Below are 27,323 nucleotides of genomic sequence, written 5' to 3' on the forward strand. Positions count from 1 at the left end.
ATGTGAAATTTATGTCTCTGCTTACTTTTGTTCCTTTATTAAATGAAAAAAAAAAAAAAACTGATTTGTGTAAACCAGCCAGTAATAATAAAAATTATTCATTCATCCTCATTTTAGAGCCTCTTTAGGAAAAGAACCATTAAAAATTTAAGAAAAAGAAGTGCTTTCTGTTTTTAAGTAGTGAATAGCCAATTATTCAGTGACTCTGAAAAGTTTCCAGGTCTTTTTCTCAGGTATTTTTTTCTTACTTTCAGTGGTCAGGATGCTCTGTGTTAAGCTACCCCAGTTTGTGCACCCCATTTTTCATCTCCAGTGATTTTGGGGTTTTCCTGCAAGCTTGTTAGGGGATGTTTTGAGCAATCTGGATTTGATCTCAAGTTCTGTAATCAAATTGTCATGCATTCAGTTTGGGGGTTTTTTTAGGGTGTTTTTTGGGGTTTTGTTTATTTGTTTGTTTGTTTTCGTGTCTGGGTTTTGTTTGGTTGGTTGGGTTTTTTGGGTTTTTTTTTTTGGTTTTTTTTGGTTTTGGTTTTTTTTTTTTGCCACTCAAGCTCGAGCGTTAGAATCTATACCTTGCTCACTGTGCTCTTACAGAGTACTTCCACAGCATGGAGAGAGGCTGTCTCATGAGGGATATAAAAGTAATGATAGTCTTGTCATAAAGTTTGTGAAGATTTGGAGATATGAGATGTTTACTGTTTTGAGCTAAAAGTCAACAATAACATGAAACTGCATACACTGAGAAATAGGGAAAGTCAGAACAAGAATTAACTACCCATTGTGTACTCAGGTTTCCAACTCCCTGAATGACTTGCAAGAGCCATTCATAGTCTTTCCTTTTGCTTACATAGCTACTACAAATAAAAAAGGGTAATTAAAGCTTTGTACTCCAGACTTTTCCTTATGCTTGTAACATTGCTTTTCAAGACTTTAAATGTAAAAATTGATAGCTCTGCTTTGATAAGAAGCACTGACCCAGAACAGAGTCTTCTTCCAGTGTATTTTCAGTTTAAGTTTTTGCCATGCAAAAATTTTATTCTAAAATCTTTATTTTCTACTCAGGCTTCATTGCCCAGGCATTTCAGCTTTCTTAAAGGTTTGGGTTTTTTAAGTTTTGTGAGGTGCATCTCTCTCTGAAGGGTTAATAGAAGTGGTCTGAGTAAGAAAAAAGCCTATGAAGCCAAGAAAGTACATCTAAATGTTTTTACAGCATAATTGCCCTTTTCTGAGTTCAGAAGTAGAGAGCCATTTTACAGCACATACCTGTGACAGCTTCACTGCTGAATACAGTGAGACTGAAATAAAATATGTTCTTAATAATGCAGGAATTAACTTGTAATATTAACTTTGTCCTTGTCATTTGCTGCACATCTTAATGTTTTAAAGCAAGTGCAGTGAAGGTAAAAAAAACCTCAATTACGTGTCTTGTGCATCAACAATTTAGGGAAACACATCCCTTTATTTAAATTCTGTTTTTCCACTTAGGAGTGTAGAACAGGGTGTGCATTCCCTCCTAAGACTGGGAATTAGTTGTACAAATGTGTTCCCTTCTGCTTTGACCAGCACAGTAACTGTGGAAGTCAGGCTGCAGAGCAGCAACTTTCTCCTGCCTTTAAAAGAAAAGCAGAGTTAAGCACAGAAGCCAAGGTGAATTCATTTCCATTCCAACATGCGCTGGGCACAGCAGTCACTGGCAGATAGCAGAACAATTCAGCTCATGTTTAGTACTACAGGCTGTGTTTTGGGCATGTGGCTCTTCACCTGCCTTGATTCTCAGCAAAGACCTCTGATTTCAGAATTGGATCCTTGGGGGGCTTTGCAGTAATTCATTAATATTAATAATCATCAAGATAACAAGAAATTAATTCTTTCTTCCTGGCTTCATGATATTGTACTAACCAGTCTGAAGTTAGTTAGGAGACACTTCTCCCCTTCCTAGTGTGCACCTCACTGGATATCTGTCCTAAAACTTTGGTGTTAGCTGCTAACATCTGTTTGTGAATCTAAAGTAGTTCCTTTTGAGTTTTGTAAAATTTAATTGTGTTCCTCTGGTAAATAGATACTTAAAGAACTATATGTATAAAACTATGAGTAAAATTTATGACCACCCTACCACCTAATGTACTCTTACATGAAATAATTTTGTCATGTTACTGTGCTGTGTTCCCTTTTCCAGTTTCCAAATAAAACAGTAGCCCAAGTTGCCTGCAGTATGCTGAACATGCTGATACATTATGTAAATAGACTTCAACTCTATCAAGCTGATTCACCTTTAAGAATTATTCAAGTAAGTAATTTTTTTTAATTGGAATTTTCAGTTCTTTTAAATGGAACACTACAATGTATTACCCTAAAATTAAACACCTGAATATTGACAATTACGTTTTGCAAAACATTGAATTAGTATAAACATAATCTTACTTAGCACTAGCAGTAGGGAATTGCAGCACATTTAACTTCCTGACTCAAGTATTGACATGTAATGTGTTTATATCATGCCTGTTTTTTCTCAGAAAAAAAGTGTCATGAGAATGTTGTCAATAAAGTATAATTTTTTTATTAGTATTAAATATCTTCAAGCATGTTTATTTAAGTTCAGGAAGAAAATGATTGCCTAAAATATGGATCTGCAACTGTGTTTTGCATATCCATGAAAGACTTTCAGTATAAAACAAAAATAAGATTTTGAATGTGCTTCCCATAACAAGGAAGTAGACTATTGCCTCTGTGAGTCTGAGCCACAGAGAAAATACAGAGGGCTTCCAGGTTCTTTTCATGTGAATGCTTCTTAAGAGATACAGCAAGCATTTCTATGCTCCTCTGGAGACATATTTTTGATCAAATAGAGACAGGGTGTATACAAATTCTAGTTGTTCTCAGAAATAATGTAACTCAGATAGCACCTACACAAACCAGCACCAGATTTCTTCCCGCATCCTACAAGTATGTTGAGTCATATTCTTTTTATGCCTGAATATTTGAGGTAGCTGTGTAATTTCATTGTCCTTAATGCACCTACATCAGTCAAACAGAACATACTCCTTCAATGTATTCTGCAAAACTCAATTAGAAATGTTTTTATTAAAAAAAAATTGTCAAGGAATACTGTAACTTGTCTCAAAATCACTGTAATAGAATTTAACCATGAATCTAGTATCAATTGCTATTAATATTTTTAATATAAATTATTATTAATATTAATATGTTATATTTACCTGCTTAAAAAAATCATTTTAAACTTAAATATTTAAGTTCTATTTTAAAAGAAATATGGTATATTTCCCCAGATTCTGATAGCAACTATTACCCATCTGCTACCCAGTACAGAAGCTTCCTCTTATGAGCAGGACAAGAGGGTAAGTATTTTTCATTTCTAGTACTTTCTGCTTCCTACTCTTCTGAATTAGCATTGCTGTGGGGCTTATTTGGTCATTCAAATTTGGGCACTTCGGTGCAGTTTTTTGCTGACAGCTCCATCATTCTGGGCTACCATTCCCACAAGGAGCTGGAGTTCATCTGTTGTTCACTTTGGTCTTCAAGGCTCTGTTTCACCTTCTGTCTCTGTTTGCAAGAAGTCAGGGGCTGTTGTAGTCTACACTCATAGGCCAAGCTACCCACTTTTCCCTTGAGGATGCTTTCCATAATTGACCAAGTTTCCTCATGAACTACTGTCAATCACTGTACATGAAATATCAAATAAAAAATTATCTATTTTTACAAATGTAGTCCTAATGGGTTTCTGAAAAATTGGTTAAAAATAAAAAGACTCAGTGCCCTTCATCATTAGGTTTATTATACTTTTGAGGGACAAACATGGAATGCATTATGTGAAATTAGTATATTAGGTAAATGGATTTTTTTAAAGACTTCTATTTACCTTGAGAAATATTTTAAAGAATCTTGCAGATATTTATCTGAATTGTCTTCTCTTCCACAGCTGAGTTTTGAAAATCAAAAACATTTATTTACTCTGTAAGTTATTGATGATTTGGTGTGGATTTGTGTCTTAATCTAATTCTGTTCCAGAGTCTTTCAAAACATCCCAAGAGGGATTTGATTCTTTTGCTAACTGAGTAACCTACACTACAGAAAGCAGTTGGATTTCTTTCAGATGATACCTAGTGCTGCATAACATTATTGATACGTTGTAAAGTACATTCTGTGTTATTTATAAAGCACTAAATACAGGTGAATTAGTTCCATTTTGTGTAATCCTTGATTCACTTTACAGTGAAATTTATGTGCAAAATGGCACATCAGTCTTAATTTGGACCTGTGTTATCTGTCATTTTAAAAACAACAACCTACAAATCAATTTTGAAACTGTGGGTATCCTCTTTAGTATAGTATCTGCTCACAGTCTTACCCTGTTGAATGGATGGCCTTTGTTAAATACCTCAGTAGCCAAAGTTTTTACTGATGCCATAGGTTTTGAAGCTGCAGTGGTTAACAAGTGGGACCTGCCATTACTGAAGAAGGTTGACTTTACTGAATTGAAAAAAAGAAGGCAAAACAGAGAAATAAAGTCAAGGGATAAATATGAAGTAGCAGGTGCTGGCTTAATTGATTTGTAATGGAAAGTGTTTTTTCCAGTTGGTGGTTTCTTTACTTCTGTGCTTATTGGATTGGATAATGGCCTTGCCATTGAAGACTTTGCTGCAGCCTCTTCACACTACAGGAACAGAAAATGATAAGACTGAAAGATCCGTTCTTAATTGTATATATAAGGTACATGTTTCTTTGCTCACTTATTAAGAATTTCTATATATGGGGCTAGTGTCAGTTTCCATGGAAATGAAGGCAAAAGTTTTCTGTAAGCTGACCTCCATTCTACTCCTGAAATATAGGTTGCTGGCTCAGTTCTTGCATGTTTCACTGCAACAGCTTGACCTTTGGTGTATTTGGAGTAGTAGATTTTGTTTTACATTTTGGATGGTTAACCAAGCCCTTTTTTTTTGTATGTCATGTAGATTGCAGATGCTTGTATTGTAGAAAACTAACTATACATTTAATACAAAAGGATGTAACTTTTATATATCAAGCAATTTCATTTAGCGTTGAGCAAAGCAAAAAGCACTAAGTTACAATTACTGTCTTTGGAAACACAGGAGAAAGGGGTTTTTATCCTTTTTGCAAGGGAAGGGGATTAAAACCTCTAGCAGCTTAGACCTAGCATATGTAATTAAAGAAGATAGGAGATCTAAAAATAAAGGTGGCTTAATGCCTTTTTGTAAGTTTTGTTTCATTATTGTTAAATTCCACTTGGGTGGTAATAGTTTCTTTGCAGACCAGAGTTTGTTTCTGTAAACATTAAGCATCTAAAATTTTCCAACGTTTTGTCATGCCTGCCTTCTATGGAATAGATTCTTAAAATGCAAATAAAAATAAACTTCATTTCTTATAAAACTATAAAGTATAAATTTCTGTAGTTAATGTAATGAAATTCTGCTTTTGTTCTAGGTTCTGCATGGATGTGTCTATGGGTCTCAGTGTTTCAGCAACCCAAAATATTTTCCTCTAAGCCTTTCTGATCTGGCATGTATGGATTATGATCCTTTTATGCATTTAGAGAGCTTAAAGGAACCAGAACCACTGCATTCTCCAGACTCAGAGAGGTCTTCTAAACTTCAGCCAGTTACAGAAGGTTTGTCTAATTGCCTAAATGCATTTTCTTTCAAAAAAATTTTGTCTAGGTTTTCAGTGTTGAAGTGTTGGCCTACAGCACAGGTTTTCAGCTATATGTAGATGCTAGGTAAGAACCATTAGTATGGAATGAGCAAATGTAATTTTGAGCAATTACCATTTGATTAACTGAAATAAGTGTGTTCTGAACAACATCAAGATCAATATGATATGGATTCTTCTGTACTCTGTGTATCAGCAGAAGTGTTAAGTACTGCAACATGGATAAATGTTGCTTTTCATTTTACTTTCAGTAAATTAATTTGATTTTTTCCTTATTTTGCTCCTTATTCTAGGAGAATTTTGGATTTTTGTTCCTGTTTGACATTGCAGTATTGAATGCTTTCCATGAATTTTTTAGCCTATCTTAATTTGTTGTTGATCTCTTTTTACACTGCTTAAAACTACAGATTTGTTTAAAAAGAGATAAATTTTCTCTTATGTAGTTAAAACCTTAGGAGACATGGGAATTAACATTTTTTTCTTAACTCAAAAATAAAGAATCAAGAATCTAAGCTACAGAGGACTATCATGTATTATGCAGTGTATCTAGTAAATATAAAATGGCTACATAGGGAAGAAAATTGAAAAATATGAGATTACGATATGAGCAACTCTGTGTAGTGCTATTCTGCCTCTGTATTAAGTTGTTCCATTTAGGCTTTTTTAAGGTATTAAGAACCAGATAAATGCAGCAGTTCTTTGTAGCAGCTGTGTGCTAACAGCAGGTGATTTTGTGGTCTGTAGTGACTACGTGCTGTTTTTTATGTAGAGAAAATGGCTAATCATTGTGCCCTTGTCTAAGGCATGCTTCATCATCCTCAAGTACTTTTTTGGCCAAAGAATTCTAAACATAGAGCTGTCCCCTAATAAGCTCAGTATTGGATTGAACAAGTCTGATCTGAGAACTACTGGCAGGAGAAGCTGTAATTATTAAATTTACTGAAGAATGAAGCAAGGTACTATAGTTGGCTTTTTGTCAAATGGCTGTGGCCTTATTAGTAAAAAGTAATCATCTGCAGGGTCAGAATGAAAGAGGCTTCGAAGGATTCATTCTGTCCTAATTACAGTCTCACCTATACATATTATGTAAAGCTAATATTTAAAGCATTTGCCAAAATTTACTTCCACTGCATGTTCTATTACAGTGTAGTGAATTGTAGTAGCTTTTTATGCCTGGCATCTTTTGTATTCCATAATAATCTGTAATTATGGGTTAGAAGCAAATGCTGTGTGGCTTTTTTAATCTGACAATCTGAAAAGACAACCCTGAATAGATTTCTCTTTAAATGAATACGGTTGCACAAAGCCTTAGCATCAATATCTTCATTTTGCATTTCCAACCGTGATCTTTTCTTTTATGATTTCTTGTTAAATTTCTTAATAAAAGTAATTTCAGATGTTCCTTTTATCTCTGCAAATAAATTAAGTTTCAGGGCTCTGGAATTGTAAGCTAGACTGTGAAATTTAATTGGCAGACTACAGCATTATAATGCAACCCGGGTTCTGCAACCTTGGCACTTCTAGTCCCCATTGCCAGGCAGAGAATAAAATTGGCAGTGCTTAACTGGTTGCACAGCATCTGTTCTCCCTGGCATTGTTGGAGGAGTGAGAGGAGTAAAACTAGTGGATAATAACCAGTCTGGGTATCTGTCAAGACAGAGAGTCAATTAGTACAAGCTAGCAGCAGAACAGTATGCCAATGGGTCAGCATCTTTTAGCAGAGTGAAAGGGCTATCAAAGTATCTTTTTGAAGGAATGGAAATGAGCAGGGCAGAAGTTACAGAAAATTCAGGGAGTTCTACAAAAACAGGGTAGGAATTGTGAGACTCTTTCCTTAGGTCACAGGCAAAGCTGAAAGTGCTGAAATGACAGAATTCTTAAGACAGGATGCTTTAACGGATGTGATTGATTTACCCTGTTATGTCTCCACTGTTCGAGGTCAGATCCATCACAAGTTTTGTGGATACTTAGCCACAGCATAATGTGATATGAGACCAAGAAGATACAGGACTTAGAGTGACACAGCTGTGTAGTGGAGACAGCATCTACTGAGAGGTGTGGAGCAAGCCATGCAATAAACAGTAGGACAAAGATTTCTTAAATCCTCTGGGAACAGGCGTATGTGGAGAGAGAAGATGATTATTGGCTTCTCTTTTTCAGTAACTTTACAAGTTCTGTCACACACAGGGAAGCTCTTAACCTAGGGTTATCTGTAAAATTGTCTTTGTTCTGCTTTCTGTAGCTGGTGAAGTGGTAGATTTTAGTGAGATATACAAAGAATAACTTTAAAATTAGGTATTAAGTATATTAAACTGTTACATTTAAACCAGAATGAACTTTTAGCAACTCTCAGTAAGGAGATCAGTAGGAAGCTTTCATTGCATCATCAGAACTTGCAGTCAGCAGGTCTGTGATGCTTTCATACATCTAAAGAATCCCTTGGCTTGTCTGTGTGAAGGCTGATGAACTGTTCCTCTAGTTAGTGTTGGCAACAACCTACTCTAGCTACAGTAGAGGCATTCAAATGGTGATGGTGTGGTTTGACCCTGTCTGGATGCCAGCTGCCCACCAGTGCTGCTCCATCTCATCTCATCTCATCTATGCAGGGGAGAGAAAATATAAGGAAGGGCTCATGAGCTGAGATAAAGACAGGAAGAGATCACTCACCAATCACTGTCATGGGCAAAATAGATTTGACTTGGGGAAATTAATCGAATTTATTACCAAGCAAATCAGGATAGGATAATAAGACCAAGTCTTCAAAACATCATACCCCTACCCCTCCCTCCTTCCTGGCCTTAACTTCATTGTAAATCTCTACCTCCTCTTTGCCCCTAGTGGTGCAGGGGGATGGGGATTGGGGGACTGCAGTCAGTTCACCACACATTGTCTCTGCTGCTCCTTCCTCCACAGAGGAAGGACTCATGCTCTTCCCCTGCTCCAGCATGGGGGCCCTCACACAGGAGACTTCTACAACACAAGTTCCTTCCACAAACTACTGTTTTTCATGAATGCTCCACTGTGGGTCCCCTTCATATGGCTCAGTTCTGTAGGCTCCAGCATGGGTCCTACATTGGGTCACAAGTCATCCCAGCAAGTCTGCTTCAGCATGGGCTCCTCTCTCCACAGCACCACAGTTCCTGCCAGGAGCCTGGTACAGTGTGGGCTTTCCACAGGATCACAGCCTCCTTTGGGCATCCACCTGCTCTAGCATGGGATCTCCAGGGGCTGCAGATGGATATCTGTTCCACTGTGAACCCCCAATGGCTGCAGGGGCACACGCTGTCTCACCATGGTCTGCACCAGAGGCTGCAGGAAATCTCATCTCTGGTGTCTGAAGCACCTCCTGCTTCTCCTTCTTTGCTCACCTTGGTGTTTGCAGAGTTGTTGCTTTCACACATTCTCACTCTGCTCTTTTCTGGCTGCAATTTCCTTTTGCCCAGTATTTTTTTTTTCCTTCTTAACTCTGTTATTCCATAGGCGTTACTTCCATCGCTGATCGGCTCAGCTTTGGTGAGCAGCAGGTCCAACTTGGAGCTGGCTGTCATTGTCTTCATCAGACACAGGGGAAACTTCTAACAGCTTTTCAGAGAAGCCACCCCTGTAACCCCCACGCTACCAAAACCATGCCACACAAACCCACTGTTCTAATTAACTGCACCTAACTAGCCAGCTTAGATGTTCCTAAGCCAGCCTGGACTGCATAATGCCACAACCTGCTAACCTACTTCTGAACTTTTCTGTTTCATTTCAGGACTATAAACATATATGACAGAGAATTTTTTTTTTTTTTGCTATTATAGACAAAAACATTTTGAAAGCTGTTCTTTATAGATCACAGATCTGTTGGAGGTAGTTGTGATTGGAAGGTTCTAGTAACCTTACATGGATACAGTGGTCTATCAGTTATTGATTTGATTGATTTTTACCCCATTATTCATATTTCTCCAAACATATTTAAAACTCTTTTGCATACATTGATCTTTTTTTTTCTAATATTTTTCAATTTCTAATGAAAAAGTCTTCCCTGCCTGATGTCTAGTCTTAGCTTTTGTTTAAAAAGTAGAAATATAAAATACTTTTCATATAAGGCTTTGCTGTTTGCCATTTTACTGAAAGGACACAAAATGTGCACTTTTAAAAAAATACTTTGTACAGACTGCATCTAGATTAACACTGTTTGTGTTTTCTGGGGAATATTCTAGAGATGTGCTCTCCTTTACTGCATGTCTGTATAGCTGAAGTTTAAAATTAGAAAGGAATGAGACTTGCTTAAACTAAGGTAAAATACAGGAAACTAAGCTAAGAGGAACACTCTTAGGCTCCCAATAAACATAATGAAAGAAAAAGTGTTTTTAGAGAGTGATTCATCCCATTGAGATTTGAGATTAGTCTGTACAGGTCATCATTCTTTAGACAGCTAAAAGGATAAGGAGAGTTAAATTCCCCCTTCAGTCATTACTTTTTACTTCTACTACATAATAATAGTTGCTTAAAACTGTTCAGCCAAAGTTGAATTTAAAAAGTTAGCAGCACATCTTGAGGAAACTCAGAATCCTTCATTCATGCCACAGATACAAATTAGTAGTGTTGGACCTTCAGCCTTTCCACAAAAGAGGTAATTTCAGGACTGAGAAAAATAAATACTATAACATGCTGCTTGTAAATTACCCAAAGATCATGTACATATTTAAATTACACTGCTCAAGCCAGAGGCAAGTACCATTGTAAAGAAAGCAGCATTCTCTCAGGAAGACAGGTCAACAAAGCAGTGAGCTGGACTGCCTTAATGGGTAAAGGTAGGAATTAATTTGTAGAATTTGTGTTAAAGCTGTGATAGCTTGCATTATTACTTATTTTCATTTGCCCTCCAGAAACAAAGAGCATGGTTTAGATACTCATTTTAAGGTTTTAATATATTGAATGTCCAGTTATTCCTGATTGAGGAGATGTGCATCTAAGAATAAATTAAGTTGCAAAATTAATTTTAAATTTTCGTAATTTCAAAATGGCTTGGGATTTTCCCTTTTTTATTGCTGGGGAAACCATCATCAAAATCTGATTTTCTGTGTGGCAGAAATATTCCAAGATTACTTTATTTTATTTCAACATAACAGGTTGCATCTTACAGTCTACTTTTCCGTATACTTCTCTTGCTACTTCTAATTTAAGTTTTCTGTGTCATTTTTAGATCAACAGCACTGTATTCTGAGAGAAGACTCAGATGTAGCGTTCGAATTTTATAAAAGAAACGATGACAGATTTATGATTTTAATTCAAGTGCAAAGTTTTCAGGGCAAGGCTGTATTAGGACTGAGAATGGATCTTCCAAATTTAAATTAATTGTTCCCTTCTTCGTATCACTGGGTCACCTCTCTTTTCCATATATCCCTTAGTCTCCTGAGGGAGTAAATTCACACACACAGGCACAAAACAACCGTGGTCAGTTTGAGATCTTTAGGGTTTGCCACACAACAGTAATATTAATAACATATGCTAGAAGGTCCTTATGTCTTCAGGTTTCTCAGCAGAACTTAATAGGGGGCATTTAACCTTTCTAGAATGGGACTTCAGGTATCTGGAAAGCTTGTGTGTCTCTGCTCCTGGGAACCTGAGAAAAGTATTACCTTATTTATCTCTGCAGTGACAAGTGCTAAATACTTGGTATAAATATCCTGATAAAGATGGGCCACCCTCTGCATTGTCTAGGTTCTAGTAAATAATGTGCTGATAAATGGTTCTTCAAGCACCCAGCTTATTTTCTCTTTGTTTTGTATAAAATCTGCTTCCAGTTCCTTCTTGTGTTTCAGCAGATGGCACTATAACTTAATTTCCTTGTCTGCTGCCAGTATCTGGACATGTAATTCAGCGTCACTGAATGTTTTTGTATTTGTAAATTCTAAACTTCAAGAAGCATAGATGATAAAAATAAAATCTCTAATGTGCTTGTATTAATTCTCAAGGCTTTAATTTATTAAAATACTTGCATAGATATGAGTTTTAGAATTGTGTAAATGCTGTGTTGATTTTGCCAGCTATTAACTGGATGAAATTTTTCCCTGTTTGCCGTTCAGATGTAATGCTTCCTAAAGGAAGAGACTAGCCAGAATCCCAAACATCTCTTACATGCTGTACCCAAACCTTTTGGGGAAAAAAAAAAAAGCAAATACATACTACCTGTTTAGTTTTGCAGTTGCTGAATGCATCCATCTTCAGAAACTGAAGATCTATAACGGCAGTCAGTACGCATCACAAATTAGCCTTTATTTTTTCAGTTAAACCAATTAAGACATCTGAAACTGAGAAATTTGTTTATTAAACATTAGGTTTTGCAGCTTATGAATATCCAGCATAAAGGGAGATGAATTAATTAAACTTTACTTCCATGCCCAAGAGGTTACATATTCTCAGTAAATGCTGAATGAAAAAGTAACATCATTCAGAACATTCTGGTTTGATGGATTTTGGTGAGAAAGAAGATAGGTAGCATTTGCAGCAGTTTTCACTGTTTAATGTAATTTAAAATGCATGATGTAATCCTGAGGAGTACAGTTTTTTAATCTTCCCTTTGTAAATCCCAAATTCAGGGCATCCATGCCCAGTTACAAGAGAGAGGCTACAGAAAACAAGTACTTTGCCATTTTGATCTTGTTCCCTCTTCCACCAGTCTTATTCTGCAGTGTAATATTTTTGTGTTGGGTTCTTCAGTGGGTCCCCTGAACCAGTTGACAATTGTCTGCCTGAGACAGTCACTTTGTCCAGCTCATGTACTTCATATACTCTGGACTTGATAAGAATAATTCAGTAACAATATAGTACTGTGCTAGCAGGGTGTGAAATAAACATAAAAAATACCTTTTGTGAATTTAGATGACGTAACGTGCAAGTGGAAGGTATGCAGCAAAGAAGGAGGTGGCAAAAACCATATTGAAATACCAGTGCATCTCACAGGATGAATTTCACATAAGATGGGCACAATTAACTTTTCTTTCTCCCTCCCAAGGTTTTCTAACCTGAAACTTCTTAAAATGCAGTTGTGGTGTGAGATTTCATTTTTGAAAATTTTGATAATGTTAGATCATGTTCAATATAGACAGCCTTGTCTTTGATTTTGTACTTTCAAATTATCCAGTGCTATTCTCGAGCTAACCTACATCTATATGCTCCCCAGGGAAATTAAGATGGATTAGACCTTTTGTGCATCTATCTTCCTTTGTATTTCTCAGTGTAATGATGTGTATAAATATAAAAATACACTGCAGTTGGAATGGACCTCTTGCAACACACTTATGATCTCTACTTCAACAGCAATTCAAGATTTATTTTTACTAGATAAGAAATTGTGCATTTTAGAACAGTGCTGATAACAAAGCTATGGCAAAGGAAGTATAATCTGTAGACATAGACATGGCTGTAAAATAATGGAGGTGCTTCTTTAACTGTTTTAGGATTTTTCATGCTGTTTATATACAAGAGCAATGGTCATCAACATACATATTTTTCCGTTACTGACTTGCATGTATCCTCAGCTTGCCGTGCTCATTCTCTCAGGAAGAGACCAAAAGAAACACATAAATCTCAGTGTTGTTTTCTGAACTCTTCTTTTAAAACCTGTGCTCTTTCTCTTGCAGTGAAAACTCACATGCAACAAGGATTAATTTCTGTTGCTGCTCGTACTGTGATAACACATCTAGTCAACCACTTAGGCCACTATCCTATGAGCGGAGGTCCTGCTATGCTGACCAGTCAAGTGTGTGAAAACAATGACAATCCATACAGTGAAAGTCCTGAGCTTTCTCCTGAACTTTTTGAGAACCCAAATCTTCAATTCTTTGTGTTAAACAATACTTCCCTGGTGTCTTGCATACAAATCCAAGCAGAAGATGAAATGCCTGGGGGAGGACTGTCTGCTGGACTTGCATCAGCTAATTCAAATGTTAGAATTATAGTGCGTGATCTGTCTGGCAAATACTCATGGGATTCGGCCATTTTGTATGGACCATCGTCTTTATGTGGATCTTCACAACAAGCATCTTTTGCACTTTCATTATCTCAGCAAGATAAACCAGAAGATGCTCTTTCATCTTTTGAGCATGTGGAGGATGTATCTGCAAGAGATGGAATTACACTCCAAGTTAAAAGAAAATTTAGAGACACTGTACCAACATGGGATACAATTAGGGATGAAGAAGATGCTCTTGATGAGCTGCTGCAGTATTTAGGTGTTACAAGCCCTGAATGCTTACAGAGAACTGGTGTTTCACTCAACATCCCTGCTCCTCAACCAGTCTGCATCTCAGAAAAGCAGGAGAACGATGTCATCAATGCAATTCTGAAACAGCATACAGAAGAGAGAGAGTTTGTTGAAAAGCATTTCAATGATGTAAATATGAGGGCTATGGAGCAGGACGAGCCAACTTCACAAAAGCCACAGTCAGCATTTTACTACTGTAGATTACTTCTCAGTATACTAGGAATGAATTCATGGGATAAAAGGTAAAACGGCTCCTATTTTAAGAACTTTTTTTAAGGAACTGTGCTGTTCTTACCTTGATAATAGAGTTTGTTAAGCCAAAAATATTCCAGCTAACAAAAGAAAGGGAATGTGCATCTAAGGCCTAAACGGCAGCTTTCTTCTGCTTTTCACCCTGTAATTTAGAGAGACAGAAAGGAGGAATCTCTTGCATTTATTGTGATTCATAGTCTTTCCTTAGTAAGTGTTGGAAGGCATATTGAAGGAATAATGTATTTTCTTTGCTTTCCATATATGTTGCTGCAAAAATCATTACATCTCAGTGTCAGAATAATACTCAGAAAGTGTCGTATTCTCAGCTATTGTGTCGCTGGACAGTGTCCTGCTGCTTTGTCTGCTAAAAGCATGCTTGCGTGCAGCCTCAAAGCCTTGCATGTGTATTAGCTAATGAGAAAGATGTGTCCTCTGCTAGTTATTTCAACATTGGCTGTGCTTGAGAACTGTTTGAATATTGTTTAGAACAGGAGAGAACCATGTTCAATTACAGAAGTAATGTCTCTTAACATTATTATTTTTGTGTGGGTGTGGTTAAGTGCATGTCTGTATATACGTATGCATATGTATATATGGGGGTATGTACAAATATTACAAAAACTAGCATCCTAGAATTTATCAGTCTTTCTGAAATCTTCTTCTGCTGCTGCTTTCAAATTCCATATAAGAATCATTTATATATTTTCCTACTACGAAGGGAAATGGATATTTGGTAAAACAAATATAATCTGTGTCACTGAGGTATCACCGGAATCAGACAAAACTTTGGTGTTACAACCCTTCTTATTTGGGTCTTTAATTCCTCAAGGCAGTCTGGCTTTGAACAGGACTGCTCTTAATTCCACAGTGTTTTGTGGGAAACATCTTAAGCACAGTTGAAAAGACATGAAAACTGCCTTTCTTTCTCTAACATATTGGTTTCGTTTTTTGTTTAAATTGTTACAGCTGGCTGGGTGATTATTGAGCTGAATTCTGCTCTGCAGTTCAGAGTAGTAAAAGTTCTGTGTTGAATGCACCCACTCCTTACAACAGTAGACCAATGGGAGTATCTTTTGTCAGTAAACATATATATTTTATGGTTCTTCTGTAGAGAAGAAATGGATCCCAGTCAGATCCAATGGGTTGACAGAAGAAAGTGCAAAGATATAAAAGTTTACTCAGGGCTGTAAAGAATGCAGAAGATTTGCTGGAGTAAGAAAAATTACTTGTATATTTTTTTTAAGATGTCTTAAATTTTATATGTTAAGAAAGGAGTGTTGAAAAGGCAGAAGCATTTGTTGACTGTTCCTGAGTGGACCTGGATATGTTGTTGTACCATTGTTGTACTGTTCTGTATCCATCAGTGAAGAGGTAATAAAAGAGTTACAATTTTCTCTATTTAGAAGGAGCTTTCATCTCCTGAAGAAAAATGAGAAGTTACTTCGAGAACTCAGAAATTTGGACTCAAGACAATGGTAAATTCTTTTAATGACTGCCTACTTACTTGTTTTAAGTGTGCTTTTACTCAAATGGCTCTAATTGCATAGATGTGAGAGTTGAGCTGACTTTTTAATAGTTTTTTTAATTATTAATGTATTTTGCATCGTACCATTTTTTCTGTTATACTGAAGTTGTGTTGGTTTTATTTGTAGGGTCAAATTCTGCACGTAAAATACCATGAGATAAACAAATTTCAAAACACCTTACAATTATAAGTATTTGTGTATGCATAACGTTTAATTATTTTAAAACTTTGATATATCAAAGCCTTTACATTTTAAGTTTTGGTTGATTGTTTAGCTGTTTCAAATGGTCCCAGTACTTGAAGATATGGACTTCTAGTTAGAATTGTAGCACAGAATTGAAAATGGACTTGTTTCTGTAGAAGTTGAAACAAAACCCAGTGGAAGTTGTAGAAGTGTGAGAAACCATCTTCATTTGTTCCAATGTCTTACAATAACCTGTCAACAGAAGACATTTAAATTATTATGATCTTTAAAAAATATGTAAAGATTCTTCATTCAGTTGGACAAGCTGCATTTTCACAGTGTTCAGAAGGTACAGTCGTTAATGGGCAGTGCAGTGTGGATAATGCCCACATTACAGGTTTTGCCCATGTCAAAAGCCCACCTATTCCATTATTCCATTAGTAATTGGTACAGGGAGCACCATCCTGCATCTTAGAAGTGATGAAAGGGGTAAATGCTGCTCATGTATAGCAAAACTTCAGGCTCCAGAGAAGATGACTCTCGAAAGGACAGAATAATGACATGAAAATATAGGGGATATCCAAAAAGAAGCCATATAATTGTACTGTAATTCCACTATGCATTTTTTGTGCTTTAAAAGCCATGCTCTGTGTGTATTGTTTGCATATTTTCATTTCATTTTGGTTAAGGCACTGTCATGCAATAACCATTCTGTTTTACAGCCGAGAGACACACAAGATTGCAGTGTTTTATGTTGCTGAGGGACAGGAAGATAAACACTCCATTCTTACGAATACTGGGGGAAGTCAAGCCTATGAGGATTTTGTAGCTGGTCTTGGCTGGGAGGTATTTATTAAATGTTTTTATCCTAGGATTTTTTTCAAAGGCAATTACTGATACCTTCATATACTACAAGTCTTTGGCTCTTCAGCATTTCTCACAAGTACTGAAATACACCGGTTTAAAAATGGGATTTAGGGAAGAATTCCTGTTTTAGCATTACTAGCCATTTAAATTCAAGCTCTCAACAACTGAAGAAAGTCTGTGCAGGCAAAGAGAATTCCTTAATGTGCAGTCCTGTACTTGGCTTTCATGGACTGATTAGGAAACATCTTGATTTTCCTGTAAGCTTGTAAAGTGTTAAGTCCATTGAAGTTTGAGCTTTGCTCAATTTTGGAACTTCAAAAAGTACAGACAAGCAGCTTCTCATATACTCTTTTCTTCCTGCCTTCCACTGCAGGCATGTATCAGTTCACACACTCCACTCTACTTCTCTTCCAGCAGTCAGAAATATTGTGATCTAGCCCATCATCTGTGTGGGCCTGCAGCTCTTTAGTCACTTGTTCAATACTGTCATCCTTAGGATTTCCTTTTTTCCATCTTTCTTGCAGATGCACAGGATTAATTACCACTGTAAAGTTCAATTTGACACTGTTGCACAGAATACAGGAATGGCTTTTGGTCCTGGTTGGCTGTATGGAAGCTGCAGGTTTTTTGTTCCTCTTGCAAGTTGTGCTCATCAGGGGTGTCCACATGAGTGTCTATCTTATTTGTTCTTTATGTTTGTTTACTCCTTAGGTATAAGAGGACACTACCTGATTAATTGTGTGGATAATGACTCTGACTTTCCCACAGGAACAGAGGAAAACAGCTACAAGTCTGCTGACTTTCATGAGCATAGATATTTCTTTCCCACATTCAGGAGGAAAAAAACCAACACTAGTACCATAAAATATCCTTCTTTAGAGGTTTCATTCTCTTAGATAGTATTAGCCTAGTTTAAAGAGTTGCTAGTTTGGATTAATACTCCCTAATGAGACAACTAATATTTTAACATTTTAACATTAAATTCTGCATCCTTTAGTATCATGAAAACAAATATATCCCATGCAAGCAGAGATTAAATGTATTCACATCTGAAAAACAACTTTTTGTAGTCACTGTTTTAAAGGTGAAACAACACATTTAACATGCTTACTTATTTCAGTGTCAGACTATTTCCCATTGATCTAAGACTTAAAAGCTTATTTACAAATTATCGGTAAGTTTCCTGTGAATTTTTTTTTTATATTCACAGAATGAAAAATTCTCAAAAAAAAATATATGGAAGGTAATAAATTCCCTGGCTGTAACACAAAGTTTTTTTCAGAGCTCAGGTCAAGGTTGATGTAGTATCAGAGAATTTTAAAAAATAAGAAAGCACATGTAAGTGACTACAGTCAAATGATCAGGGAACACTGCAGTAAATGTTATTTACACAATCTTTCCTTTCTTCTAACCTCATCTTTCCAGTAGCTTCTGTGGTGACCATGGGATATAGAATGCTAGTGCACTGTAGTTGATTTCCAGTCTAGTCAGCAAGTCTGAGCTCTTTTAGAAATGAAGTGTAACTATACTGTAGGGAAAAGGATGTTCACTTTTAAAGTTCAGTTGAAAGTGCATTTTAAAGTATAAAGAGTGTATTTATTACCAGATAATTTTTTTCTTGTAAAGTTTCCTGGTCTTTATTTCTAGGTAAATCTCACAAACCATTGTGGCTTTATGGGAGGACTGCAAAAAAACAAAAGCACTGGATTGACCACTCCATATTTTGCTACCTCAACTGTGGAAGTAATGTTCCACGTGTCAACAAGAATGCCTTCTGATTCAGATGACTCTTTAACAAAAAAGGTAGGTGTCTCTAAATAAACAGTGTTCTCTTGGTAATAAACCAAGAGTAATTAGAGTCAAAGAAAATCCAGTAACTTAAAAAAAAATCCAACACAACAAAAAACCACCATAAAATATCATAACATCTTTACCTGCTAAGTTGGTATATTCTCTGCCAATTTCTAATTTTACCATACTGGTGATTTTTACCATCATTGGAATTGTTGGCAAGACCATATGAAAAGTGCAGGAAAGTAATGGTTAGTATAGAAGAAAAAGTGTTACATCTGAATGTTATCTTAGTACTTTTGAAACCTTAGATGCCAATTAAGAAATATGAGGTGAGTGCTTCCTGAGATGACTTTTTATTCACCTAAGGGTCATGTGCAGGTTATTAACATAATTATCCCTTTAAAAAAAAGTTTAAAATATGAAGATGATGTTTATTGTATGTAAGGTGTATTGTCCTGGAGGAGGCACAGATTCTCAAGTGATATGATCTCTTATAGCTGCATTAAGAAAAAAAAATAGTGTTCTGTATTGGTATTTTTTTCTTTAGAATTTAATAAATTCCACATTAGTGATAATAAGTTACAGTCTCGAACATGTGTCCTACTATAAATGAACAATTAGCTATCCTCAGACTGTCCCCCCATCCTGCATACATACATCTTCAGATGTGCTAATCCATTCACTAGACACGTTAATGAGCACTGGTTGAAGTGTAATATTGGAGGAACTGAAGCTGGTTGACCTCAGCATGGACTTTAATACTTGTAATTAAATTAGATGGTAGACAGTTAGTAAAGAGAGAAATAGCCATGCCTCTGGCAAGCTTCAATTATTAATGACTTATTTTTCTTTGTGTTCAACTTGAAGAAAAAATATTATTGTTCTTATTATAGACTGACTTTGAATTCTAATTTCTCACTGTTCCATCTCAGGTTGGTTTGGTGGGGTTTTTTAATTAAAAATGCTTTTGCTTGTGTTTCTATTATGCTGCATCCTTTCTGTTCTTTATTTCCTGAGGTAGAGTCGGGGTAATACTAAGGTTGTTAAATGATTTATAGAAGTGATTAATAGCAAAAATAACTCATTTTAAAATTAGATTGTTGCTACTGTTGTAGTATAGAACAATGTGGGATGGGGGGGTCTGTTTAAGTTGACTGGCTTCTTTATTTTTTAAGCAAAAATCTGGTTTTATGAAACACAGCTCGTAATTAACCTTACAATGTTTGTTTATAATCTGTTTGAATTAGATCATTACAAAGTGTTGAAAAGGGGGAAGACGGGTCACAGTGAAAAATAATTAATAGTGAATAATTTGAAAATGATGTGGACTTCAGCTGAACACAGAGGCAAGATTTCATATCTGTTTCCAGGAGCATGTCATGAATGAGTGTTTTAGGTAGCCCAAAGAATGATCTGCCAAGGCATTGGCAAAAGCAGGTGTAATATTCAAATAAAATAAATAAAATTCAAATAAAAGTGTGACACAGGTCATTGGCAAGGTTCAGTCTACTGCCTACTACATGCTTAAAGCACACAGAGAAAAGTCAGACTAAAACGTAAAATCAATCAATCAATCTAAAATCAACCAAATATAGTCTATGTGGAGGCAGGGGATGAAAAAAGGGTAAGGATGGGAAAGGGTAAGGATGAATAGCAATGAGGAAGATCCTCCCAATGAGTCACAAGATTCAGAGTGGATCCCCTTGCCAAACTTAGCTCCAGACTTGAATGACAGTTTAGGCTTAAAGCTTTTTCCAGCATGCAAACTTAACAGCACTTAACATTGACAGCTTAATTTAAACAATTTAACAAAAGGTTCTATAGAATTTACTGTAGCACAACAGTAGCCCACTTATAGGCCTAACTTACTTACAAATCTAAAGTACTTAATCTGAGAGCAACTTTCATAGTACAGTTGCTATAGCATATTTACACTTGCATGCACACACGTCTGAAGGACTATGTATGAGGTATATACCTGTAAAAAATTCTCCTTTAGTTCAGTGAACTACTCATGTCAGATGCCTTTGCATCTTCTCAACAAGTGAAGGGGGTTGATCCTTGAGCAGCAAGAGTATCAGCCCAGACTCCATTGTTAGCATTTGGCAGCAATCTTCTAAGTACAGCAAACTTGAGAGTTTGCTGCCTCTGAGGTGTGCTCTACTCAGAAGGAGATTGCTGGCTGCAGCCAGGAGAGCTCAAAGGGTCTCACTTCCAGCCACAGTTTATAGGGGTGCAAGAGAATTTAATTTAGTCATAGTAATTTTCCATTCTGTCCACAATTTGGGTTGGTAACTTTCTTTGAAAGTTTGATTACAACTTTGATTACCAGTTCCACTTGGACTGTTATTCATGCAAGAAAAACAAATTTCCAAGGTTGTTGATTAAAAAACAGTAGCTCATTAGATAGCACAAGCTCCTGGGACCAGACAGTGTTTCTGATACACTAAAGAGGAGCTTAGCCCATGTGCTGTTTGTCAAGGCTAAGGCCTAAGAGGATTTCTAAGCCCAAGGGAGTAGGGAGGGATACACCACAACACGCACCCTGCATCTACACGTAGCTGTTCTTGCCAGGAAAGCTTCAGTGCTGGTCCAGGCTTCCTGTGACTCAGCTTGTGAAAATTCTGTCAGCTGGGCTTCTTCACAATTCCAGCTTACCCCAGGCCTGTTTCTCTCCTGCTTTACCAACAGTCTCACTCATCAGTGATTTGGAATATTTGAGGTCTGTATGGATATGTAGAGTGTATCAATAGATTGAGATTATATTTGTGACTCAGCTACTGGTTGACTGTTAAATCAAACTACTTTATTTCTCTGTGGGTTTCTTTTCTGTTCTTCCTCAATCTGTTGATTTTGTTCTTTTTCAGCATATTTTCCCAAGAACAGAGGCTTGTGAGCCTCTCTCTCTCTTTCTTCTCCCTTCCCTAACAGTTTTTGGCCCATTCCAATCAAATCTAATAATGTTTAAAAGCTGTTCATTTTGTTTATGTTTAATGATAATATGTTAAGTAAAGGAGATAGAGTAGGTGAGACTTTTAGTGCTCCTATTCAGCAAGTAAAGACTTCATGGGAAGAAGTATTAGATATCAAGGACCCAGCAGCAAAGAGAGATGTTAAGAAATTCATCCTAAACTTGAAAGAAACATCAGCTGAAGTTTACATCTTGGGATAAATCAACAAGTGCTATCAGGAGACATGAGTAGGAAAACAGTCTTAATTCATTTACTATTTCTGCAGCTACTCATGCTGCTTGGACTGAACATATCAGCAAAAGGTTTATGTTTTATGAAATCAGCTCATACACACTTTCAAAATTATTTGAGAGCCATGTGAGTGCTAACAGTTCTAATTGCTCTGAGTGCATGTACTGTTCATGACCTTCAGAGAAATTTGGGATTTGAGCTTCTCTACAGGTCTTTCGTGGGATTTTTTTGTCTGTTTTATTCAATGGGAAAAAAACAAGCAAACTTGCAGTAGTTGTCTTCAAATGGCTGCTGGTTTTTATATTGTAAATGTGCCTAGAGGTACATGATAGGTTCATCTTATAAATGGAAATTAAATTAAATTAAAACAAAACTTCTTCCTGCCAGTTGAGCCACTGTAAAATCAAGATTCTGCTGTTTCAGGGGCTAAGCCATTTTAAAACTGATTTCCCATCAGTCTTAGAGAGTAGTAAATTAAACTTTTAAGTGTCTTGATACCTCTGAAGCATTTGTTTCTGAAGATATGAACAAGGGCAAAAAAAGACATGAATTCAAGAACCAATGAAAACTTCTGATTGTGTAATGGAACTTAAGATTGAAATACGTATGTAAAACAGCTATTTAATTTGCAAACACAAAATTAAAAGTTTAATGATGAAAATGCGATCCATTCTGGTTTTGTTGCAATTAAAAGTTAGAGTAAAAAGTATTTACACTAACATTACAAGAACAAGCTTGCAGAGAATATGAGAACTAAATAATGTGAAGACTCAGTTCACAGAATGAGAAAGGTTGTAGAGGCACATAAATGAGCTATCACCTATCTAGTTCCTCCTTCCTTAGGAGAAACTTCCTAAAGGATGAAGGCATTGTAGGTGAGAATTTTATACACACAGTATGTAAAAAAAAAAAAGTAGTAATGTTGTTAATGATTAGAATACTAATTAATCTTGAGCTTTTGGTATATTACACAATTCTAAGTTGTGCATTACATGATCCTAACCACAGCTCCCAGTACTTATGGTTTCTTTATTGTGTTGCTAACATGTATTGGGAACTTGAAGGTTTATAGCTGTGAATTATTAGTACAGTATTTTTTTGAGTTATAATTAGAAACACATATTGCTAAAAACCCAAACCAAACAAACAAAACCCCCAAACACACCATAGTTATTGAGACAAAGTTTTGTGAAAGATTCATCTAGAAGGTACATGCACTGTAGACAGTAGTGCTGTTAACATTAAATGGATAAAACTAGCTGCATAAAGCCACTCTTTCATATATCTCTACTCCTTTTGTTCTTTTTGTAATAAATAGTTCCATTTTTGAAGAAGAAAAAAGTTGAGGCTAGCTGTTCTATCAGAAGAAAATATAATAGCTTTTTTCTGCCTCCTTTAGGTAAGTGGGTATTAGAAATTACAGTAATTTTGGCAAGAGTTCAAGGGTTAATGTAACAGATAAATAAAAGGAATTTTCAGTAAATTGAGCCCTGCATTATTTCACTTGTCTTGCCTTTCCAAACCTAACTCATTTAATTTTAAAAAGTAAATACTTAAATTCTTCCTGACAGTGTGCTTTGCTTTTACTATCGTTTATTACTTCAATTATACTTGGTATCACTTAGAACAATCTGCCATTTGGAAATTTCAGTATAGCCTGCAGCTTAGTTTAAAGTCTGGCTGCTATTGTAACATGTACAGCATATGACACTAATGTATCAAAATTAGATTTGATCATCCCTCCTGGTTATATTTATTTCACGTTTCTTTTGTATTCAGTTAACATAAATGTATTAGGAGAGCTGACACATGATGATGGTTATAGAGTAAGAATATTTTAAAGTATTTTGAGTTAAATTTGAAATTTCAGGTAACCTAACAGTCAGTCATTTTTATATATTTGTTCTAATGGAGTAGAGTTTCAAAGCAAGACTTAAAAAAAACTGTTTGTCTCTTTTATCTCCTCAGGGCTGTCTTCCCGACAGCTCAGGTTTAAAATGGCTAAAACAGAGCTCTTAATCTCTTTCTCATTGCCACCTTTCCGGATCACCACAGATAACATGACCATTGTGCCTGTCACTTGTGCCCAATAGCCTGAAATCATCTTTAATTTGGTCCACTTTCTGGATTCTTACATTCATTCTGTGCTTACGACTCTTCTTTTTCCCACCTAATGTTTCTTCCAACATAGCCTTTCCATACGCACACTTAAAATTTATTCTCTATATCATAAACTGTTGTTTTGATTGCTAAACCTTCCTTTCTCTGGTATTGACACTTTCATTCCTGAAGAATGCTGATATAAACAACATTTTTCTAATCTTTAACACCTTTTTACATTTGTAAAACACTTCTTTGCATTTGTCCATCTCCATGTTTTGTGTCATGTCTTATGCTCAGATAATGAACTCTCTAGGGCAGTGTGATCTGCATTTAGAGTATTAGAATACTCGTGTGTAAACTATAATTCCAGATGTTTCCAGTGTATCACCAGCTCAAAGTATAGCATTATATAAGGACTTTTTTTTTATTTATATTATTGCAGTGACTTACATCTCTGGTACTGATTTGCACTTTGTTAGGCTTACTGTGATGTAAGCACATTAGAAGTTGTAAATTCAGGAAAACAAGGTCAGGAAATAAGTATGAAGACAACTGATGGTGAGTTTTGAATAACCATTAACACAGAATTCAGTCTTGACAGCTGTCCATTCTGTGTGCACCAAATCCCATTGTGTTAGGTAACACTGGGACCACACCTTCTTGGGAAATCATGTTTTTATCTGTCCTTAAGGTTTCAATGAACAGAGGTAGTTGTAGCTCAGTGTGTTTCTCCTACTTGTGTCCAGGACGCTGCATTCTGCGATGCTTCCAATTCAATACAAAGAATTAAAGAATCCAGATTAAAGTTGAAAGAGGTCAGTCTCTGGTTCTCCTGTGGTGTAATAATTACAGTGAATGATAGATTCTCAAAATGTTTGCTGTGCTTGCAGGAGATCTTGGTTGTTTAGCACTGCTGAATTTCAAGGTTCTCAAATGAAAAATTGAGAAGAAATCTGAAATTCTTCTTTCTAAAAGATGCAAAACCTAGCAGATGAAATAAGCCAGGAAAGCTTTTCAAGTCAATGTCAGGTATCAGATCTCTTCCGTGAATCAAGTGTTGTTGATGAGTCAAGTTACCACCATTTGTGCTTTTTCAGAAGCTTTTTTTGCTGACCAAGGCGAGGACATCTGAAAAAAGCAATAAGGAGTACTGTGTTAGTAGTGTCAGAGCTTCTTCTGAAAAAACCCTTGTTTTCTTGTCTGTTATTTTTGTCAGACATCTGACCACCTATATACCACCATTAATACTTTATACCATCATCCACCTACTTGCATCCTCTGATTTTGACTCTTAATCCATTACATGTCACAGAGATGCCATTCTACATGTTACTCAAACTGGGTCATTGCCAGATCATTCTTGACAGTAATCATGAGATGAAATACATTTGACAGGACTTGGAACTCTGAAATAATCTGATACATTTTCCTTTTCCTCTGAAGAAGTTTCTGCTTTTAGCCTGGAATGTATTCTCACACATATATATGAGTATTAAGCAAACTTTGAAATTGGAAAGAAAGGTCGCTGATGGCTTCAGTACACTTGGCATTCAAAAATATGTGTCCCTTGTCAGTAATCCTGCTGAAATAACCACACAGTGCACTTTTATCACAGCAAAATCTGTTTCAGTCTAATGTGAAAGCATGCCTCAGTAGTGATGCTCCATCTGGGTAACTTTCATAGAAGTGCAAGAACTCATATCCTATCTGTTTAACTGCAGGTGTCAGTAACCTTTGACAAATGAAATTCAGAGGTAGTTATGCCCTCCAGAAACTGCAATATCTAAACTCTCTACATGTTTTGGATTTTAAAGCTATTCATTTGTCGTGTACACTGTCGCCATCACTTGTTTCTAACAGTCTATGAGTTTATTGTCTCTGATTCCAAAGATGGCAAGTAAAGGAAGAAAAATTCTTTTAGTAAATAGTTTGATATTGCTGAATTATGAGTGGTGCAGTGTAGTTCTGGTTTTTTGGCAGTTGGTTCAATGAGTTCAGTCAGTGCTCCAGATGGCAATCCCTCAATCTAGGATCATGTGGGTTTTTTACATTCCACAACACTTCATGTCCAAACTGATTTGCCTCATGCTTTCTCTTTGGCTGGGTAGCCTCATTCTCCCTGAACTTTTCACTTCTAAGTGCAAGCCTGTCAGTCCCTGATACCTTATCATTGTCATATTTCAAAAGTTAGTTTGACTGTCACTTCACTAGGGAAGCAAAATGAGAATTTATTCTTTTAATCTGAGGTGCAATTCCTCACTGACTTCTCTGGTGATATTGCCAGTTTAAGATGTGACAACCCTGCTTTCCACTCCTGTCACGCTTCAAAAAAATGTGCCAACAAGTTGTTTTCTTGGGCTATGTTTGAGACCAGTACAATGAAATGAGCTGAATTTAAAACAAGAACCTGGCATATATTTTCCCCCCTTGGATCATGTTTGTGATCCATTTTAAAAATTGTCTCATGCCTGAAGAGAGAAGTTGGTTAACTGTGGCCAAAGGAGAGGAGGCCAAGAATAATGATCTATTAGACAGTGATGCTAGAGGAGGCTGAAATGAAGCTAAGCCTTGTGTGAACTTAAAAGATAGAACCCTGCCCTGATGAAAATCAATGGATGGGGCTGTTCTGGTGCCACAGTGCAAGGTTTCTTTAATTAGTGTTTTGCTGCAAAACTAAAAGGTAAGAAGGAGAAGTTGCTTTACTGGTGATTTTGGGGAGTTGGAGGATTTTTTATTTGTGTGTTTTGGAGTTTATCTTATCAAGTCCTCCAAGCTATAGCCTGGAAAGAAAAAACAACCAAGTATGCTTCTTGTCACTCTCCTACTGCTCTTAGTGACTTTTTTGCGTTCTACAGCTACATGAAAGGAGATTGTAACAATGTGGAGATCAATCTGCTCCCTCAAGTAACAGGACAAAGAAATGGCCTCAAGTTACATTAGGGGCAGTTTAGACTGGATATTAGGAAAAACTTAACAGAAAGAGTTGTCAAGCATTTGAACAGGTTACCCAGGGAAGTGGTGGAGTTGTCATCCCTAAAGGTACTTAAAAGAGATATAGATGTCGTGCTTAGTGACATGGTTTAGTGATGAACTTGGCAGTGTTAGGTTAACAGATGATCTTGGAGGTCTTTTCCAGCCTAAATGATTCTACGATTCTAAGGTAGGAGAGGGTCAATTTTGCAATTAATTGTCTTTTATGATGTTTGTCATAGTAAAGCGTTATCCAGGGGTCTTTCAGCTGCTGTTTGTTGCACATCAGCCATTCAGGTTGCTGTCTGGCTTTATTCTAACCTAGTAAAATAAAGCTCAGCATAGTGAATGTTGATATAACCAATTCTTTTACTGGGTTGAGTTTAAGTGTTGGTGCAGGAGTGTCCCTAAGTAAGTGTTGTTCAAAATAATTCAGCCATCTACCCAAGAGGCAAGAACAGCTGACTTCAAAGGCACCACAGCCGT

The 27,323-nt window shown here is 36.4% G+C and overlaps 1 protein-coding gene across 2 annotated transcripts in view; it reads left to right on the plus strand.

The window, feature by feature from the left end:
• Positions 1 to 27,323, plus strand: part of RALGAPA1 (Ral GTPase activating protein catalytic subunit alpha 1) — a 131,211-nt gene that overhangs the window by 67,403 nt on the left and 36,485 nt on the right. For both annotated transcript variants that reach the window (XM_053979599.1, XM_053979600.1), the window contains exons 29-36: positions 2,177 to 2,287; positions 3,288 to 3,356; positions 4,594 to 4,728; positions 5,461 to 5,644; positions 13,317 to 14,181; positions 15,595 to 15,666; positions 16,623 to 16,746; positions 18,415 to 18,570. In XM_053979599.1, the coding sequence (XP_053835574.1) occupies positions 2,177 to 2,287; positions 3,288 to 3,356; positions 4,594 to 4,728; positions 5,461 to 5,644; positions 13,317 to 14,181; positions 15,595 to 15,666; positions 16,623 to 16,746; positions 18,415 to 18,570 (1,716 nt within the window). The remainder of the gene's footprint in view (positions 1 to 2,176; positions 2,288 to 3,287; positions 3,357 to 4,593; positions 4,729 to 5,460; positions 5,645 to 13,316; positions 14,182 to 15,594; positions 15,667 to 16,622; positions 16,747 to 18,414; positions 18,571 to 27,323) is intronic.

Source organism: Vidua macroura, chromosome 6, assembly GCF_024509145.1.
Source record: "Vidua macroura isolate BioBank_ID:100142 chromosome 6, ASM2450914v1, whole genome shotgun sequence".
NCBI classification, from domain to species: domain Eukaryota; kingdom Metazoa; phylum Chordata; class Aves; order Passeriformes; family Viduidae; genus Vidua; species Vidua macroura.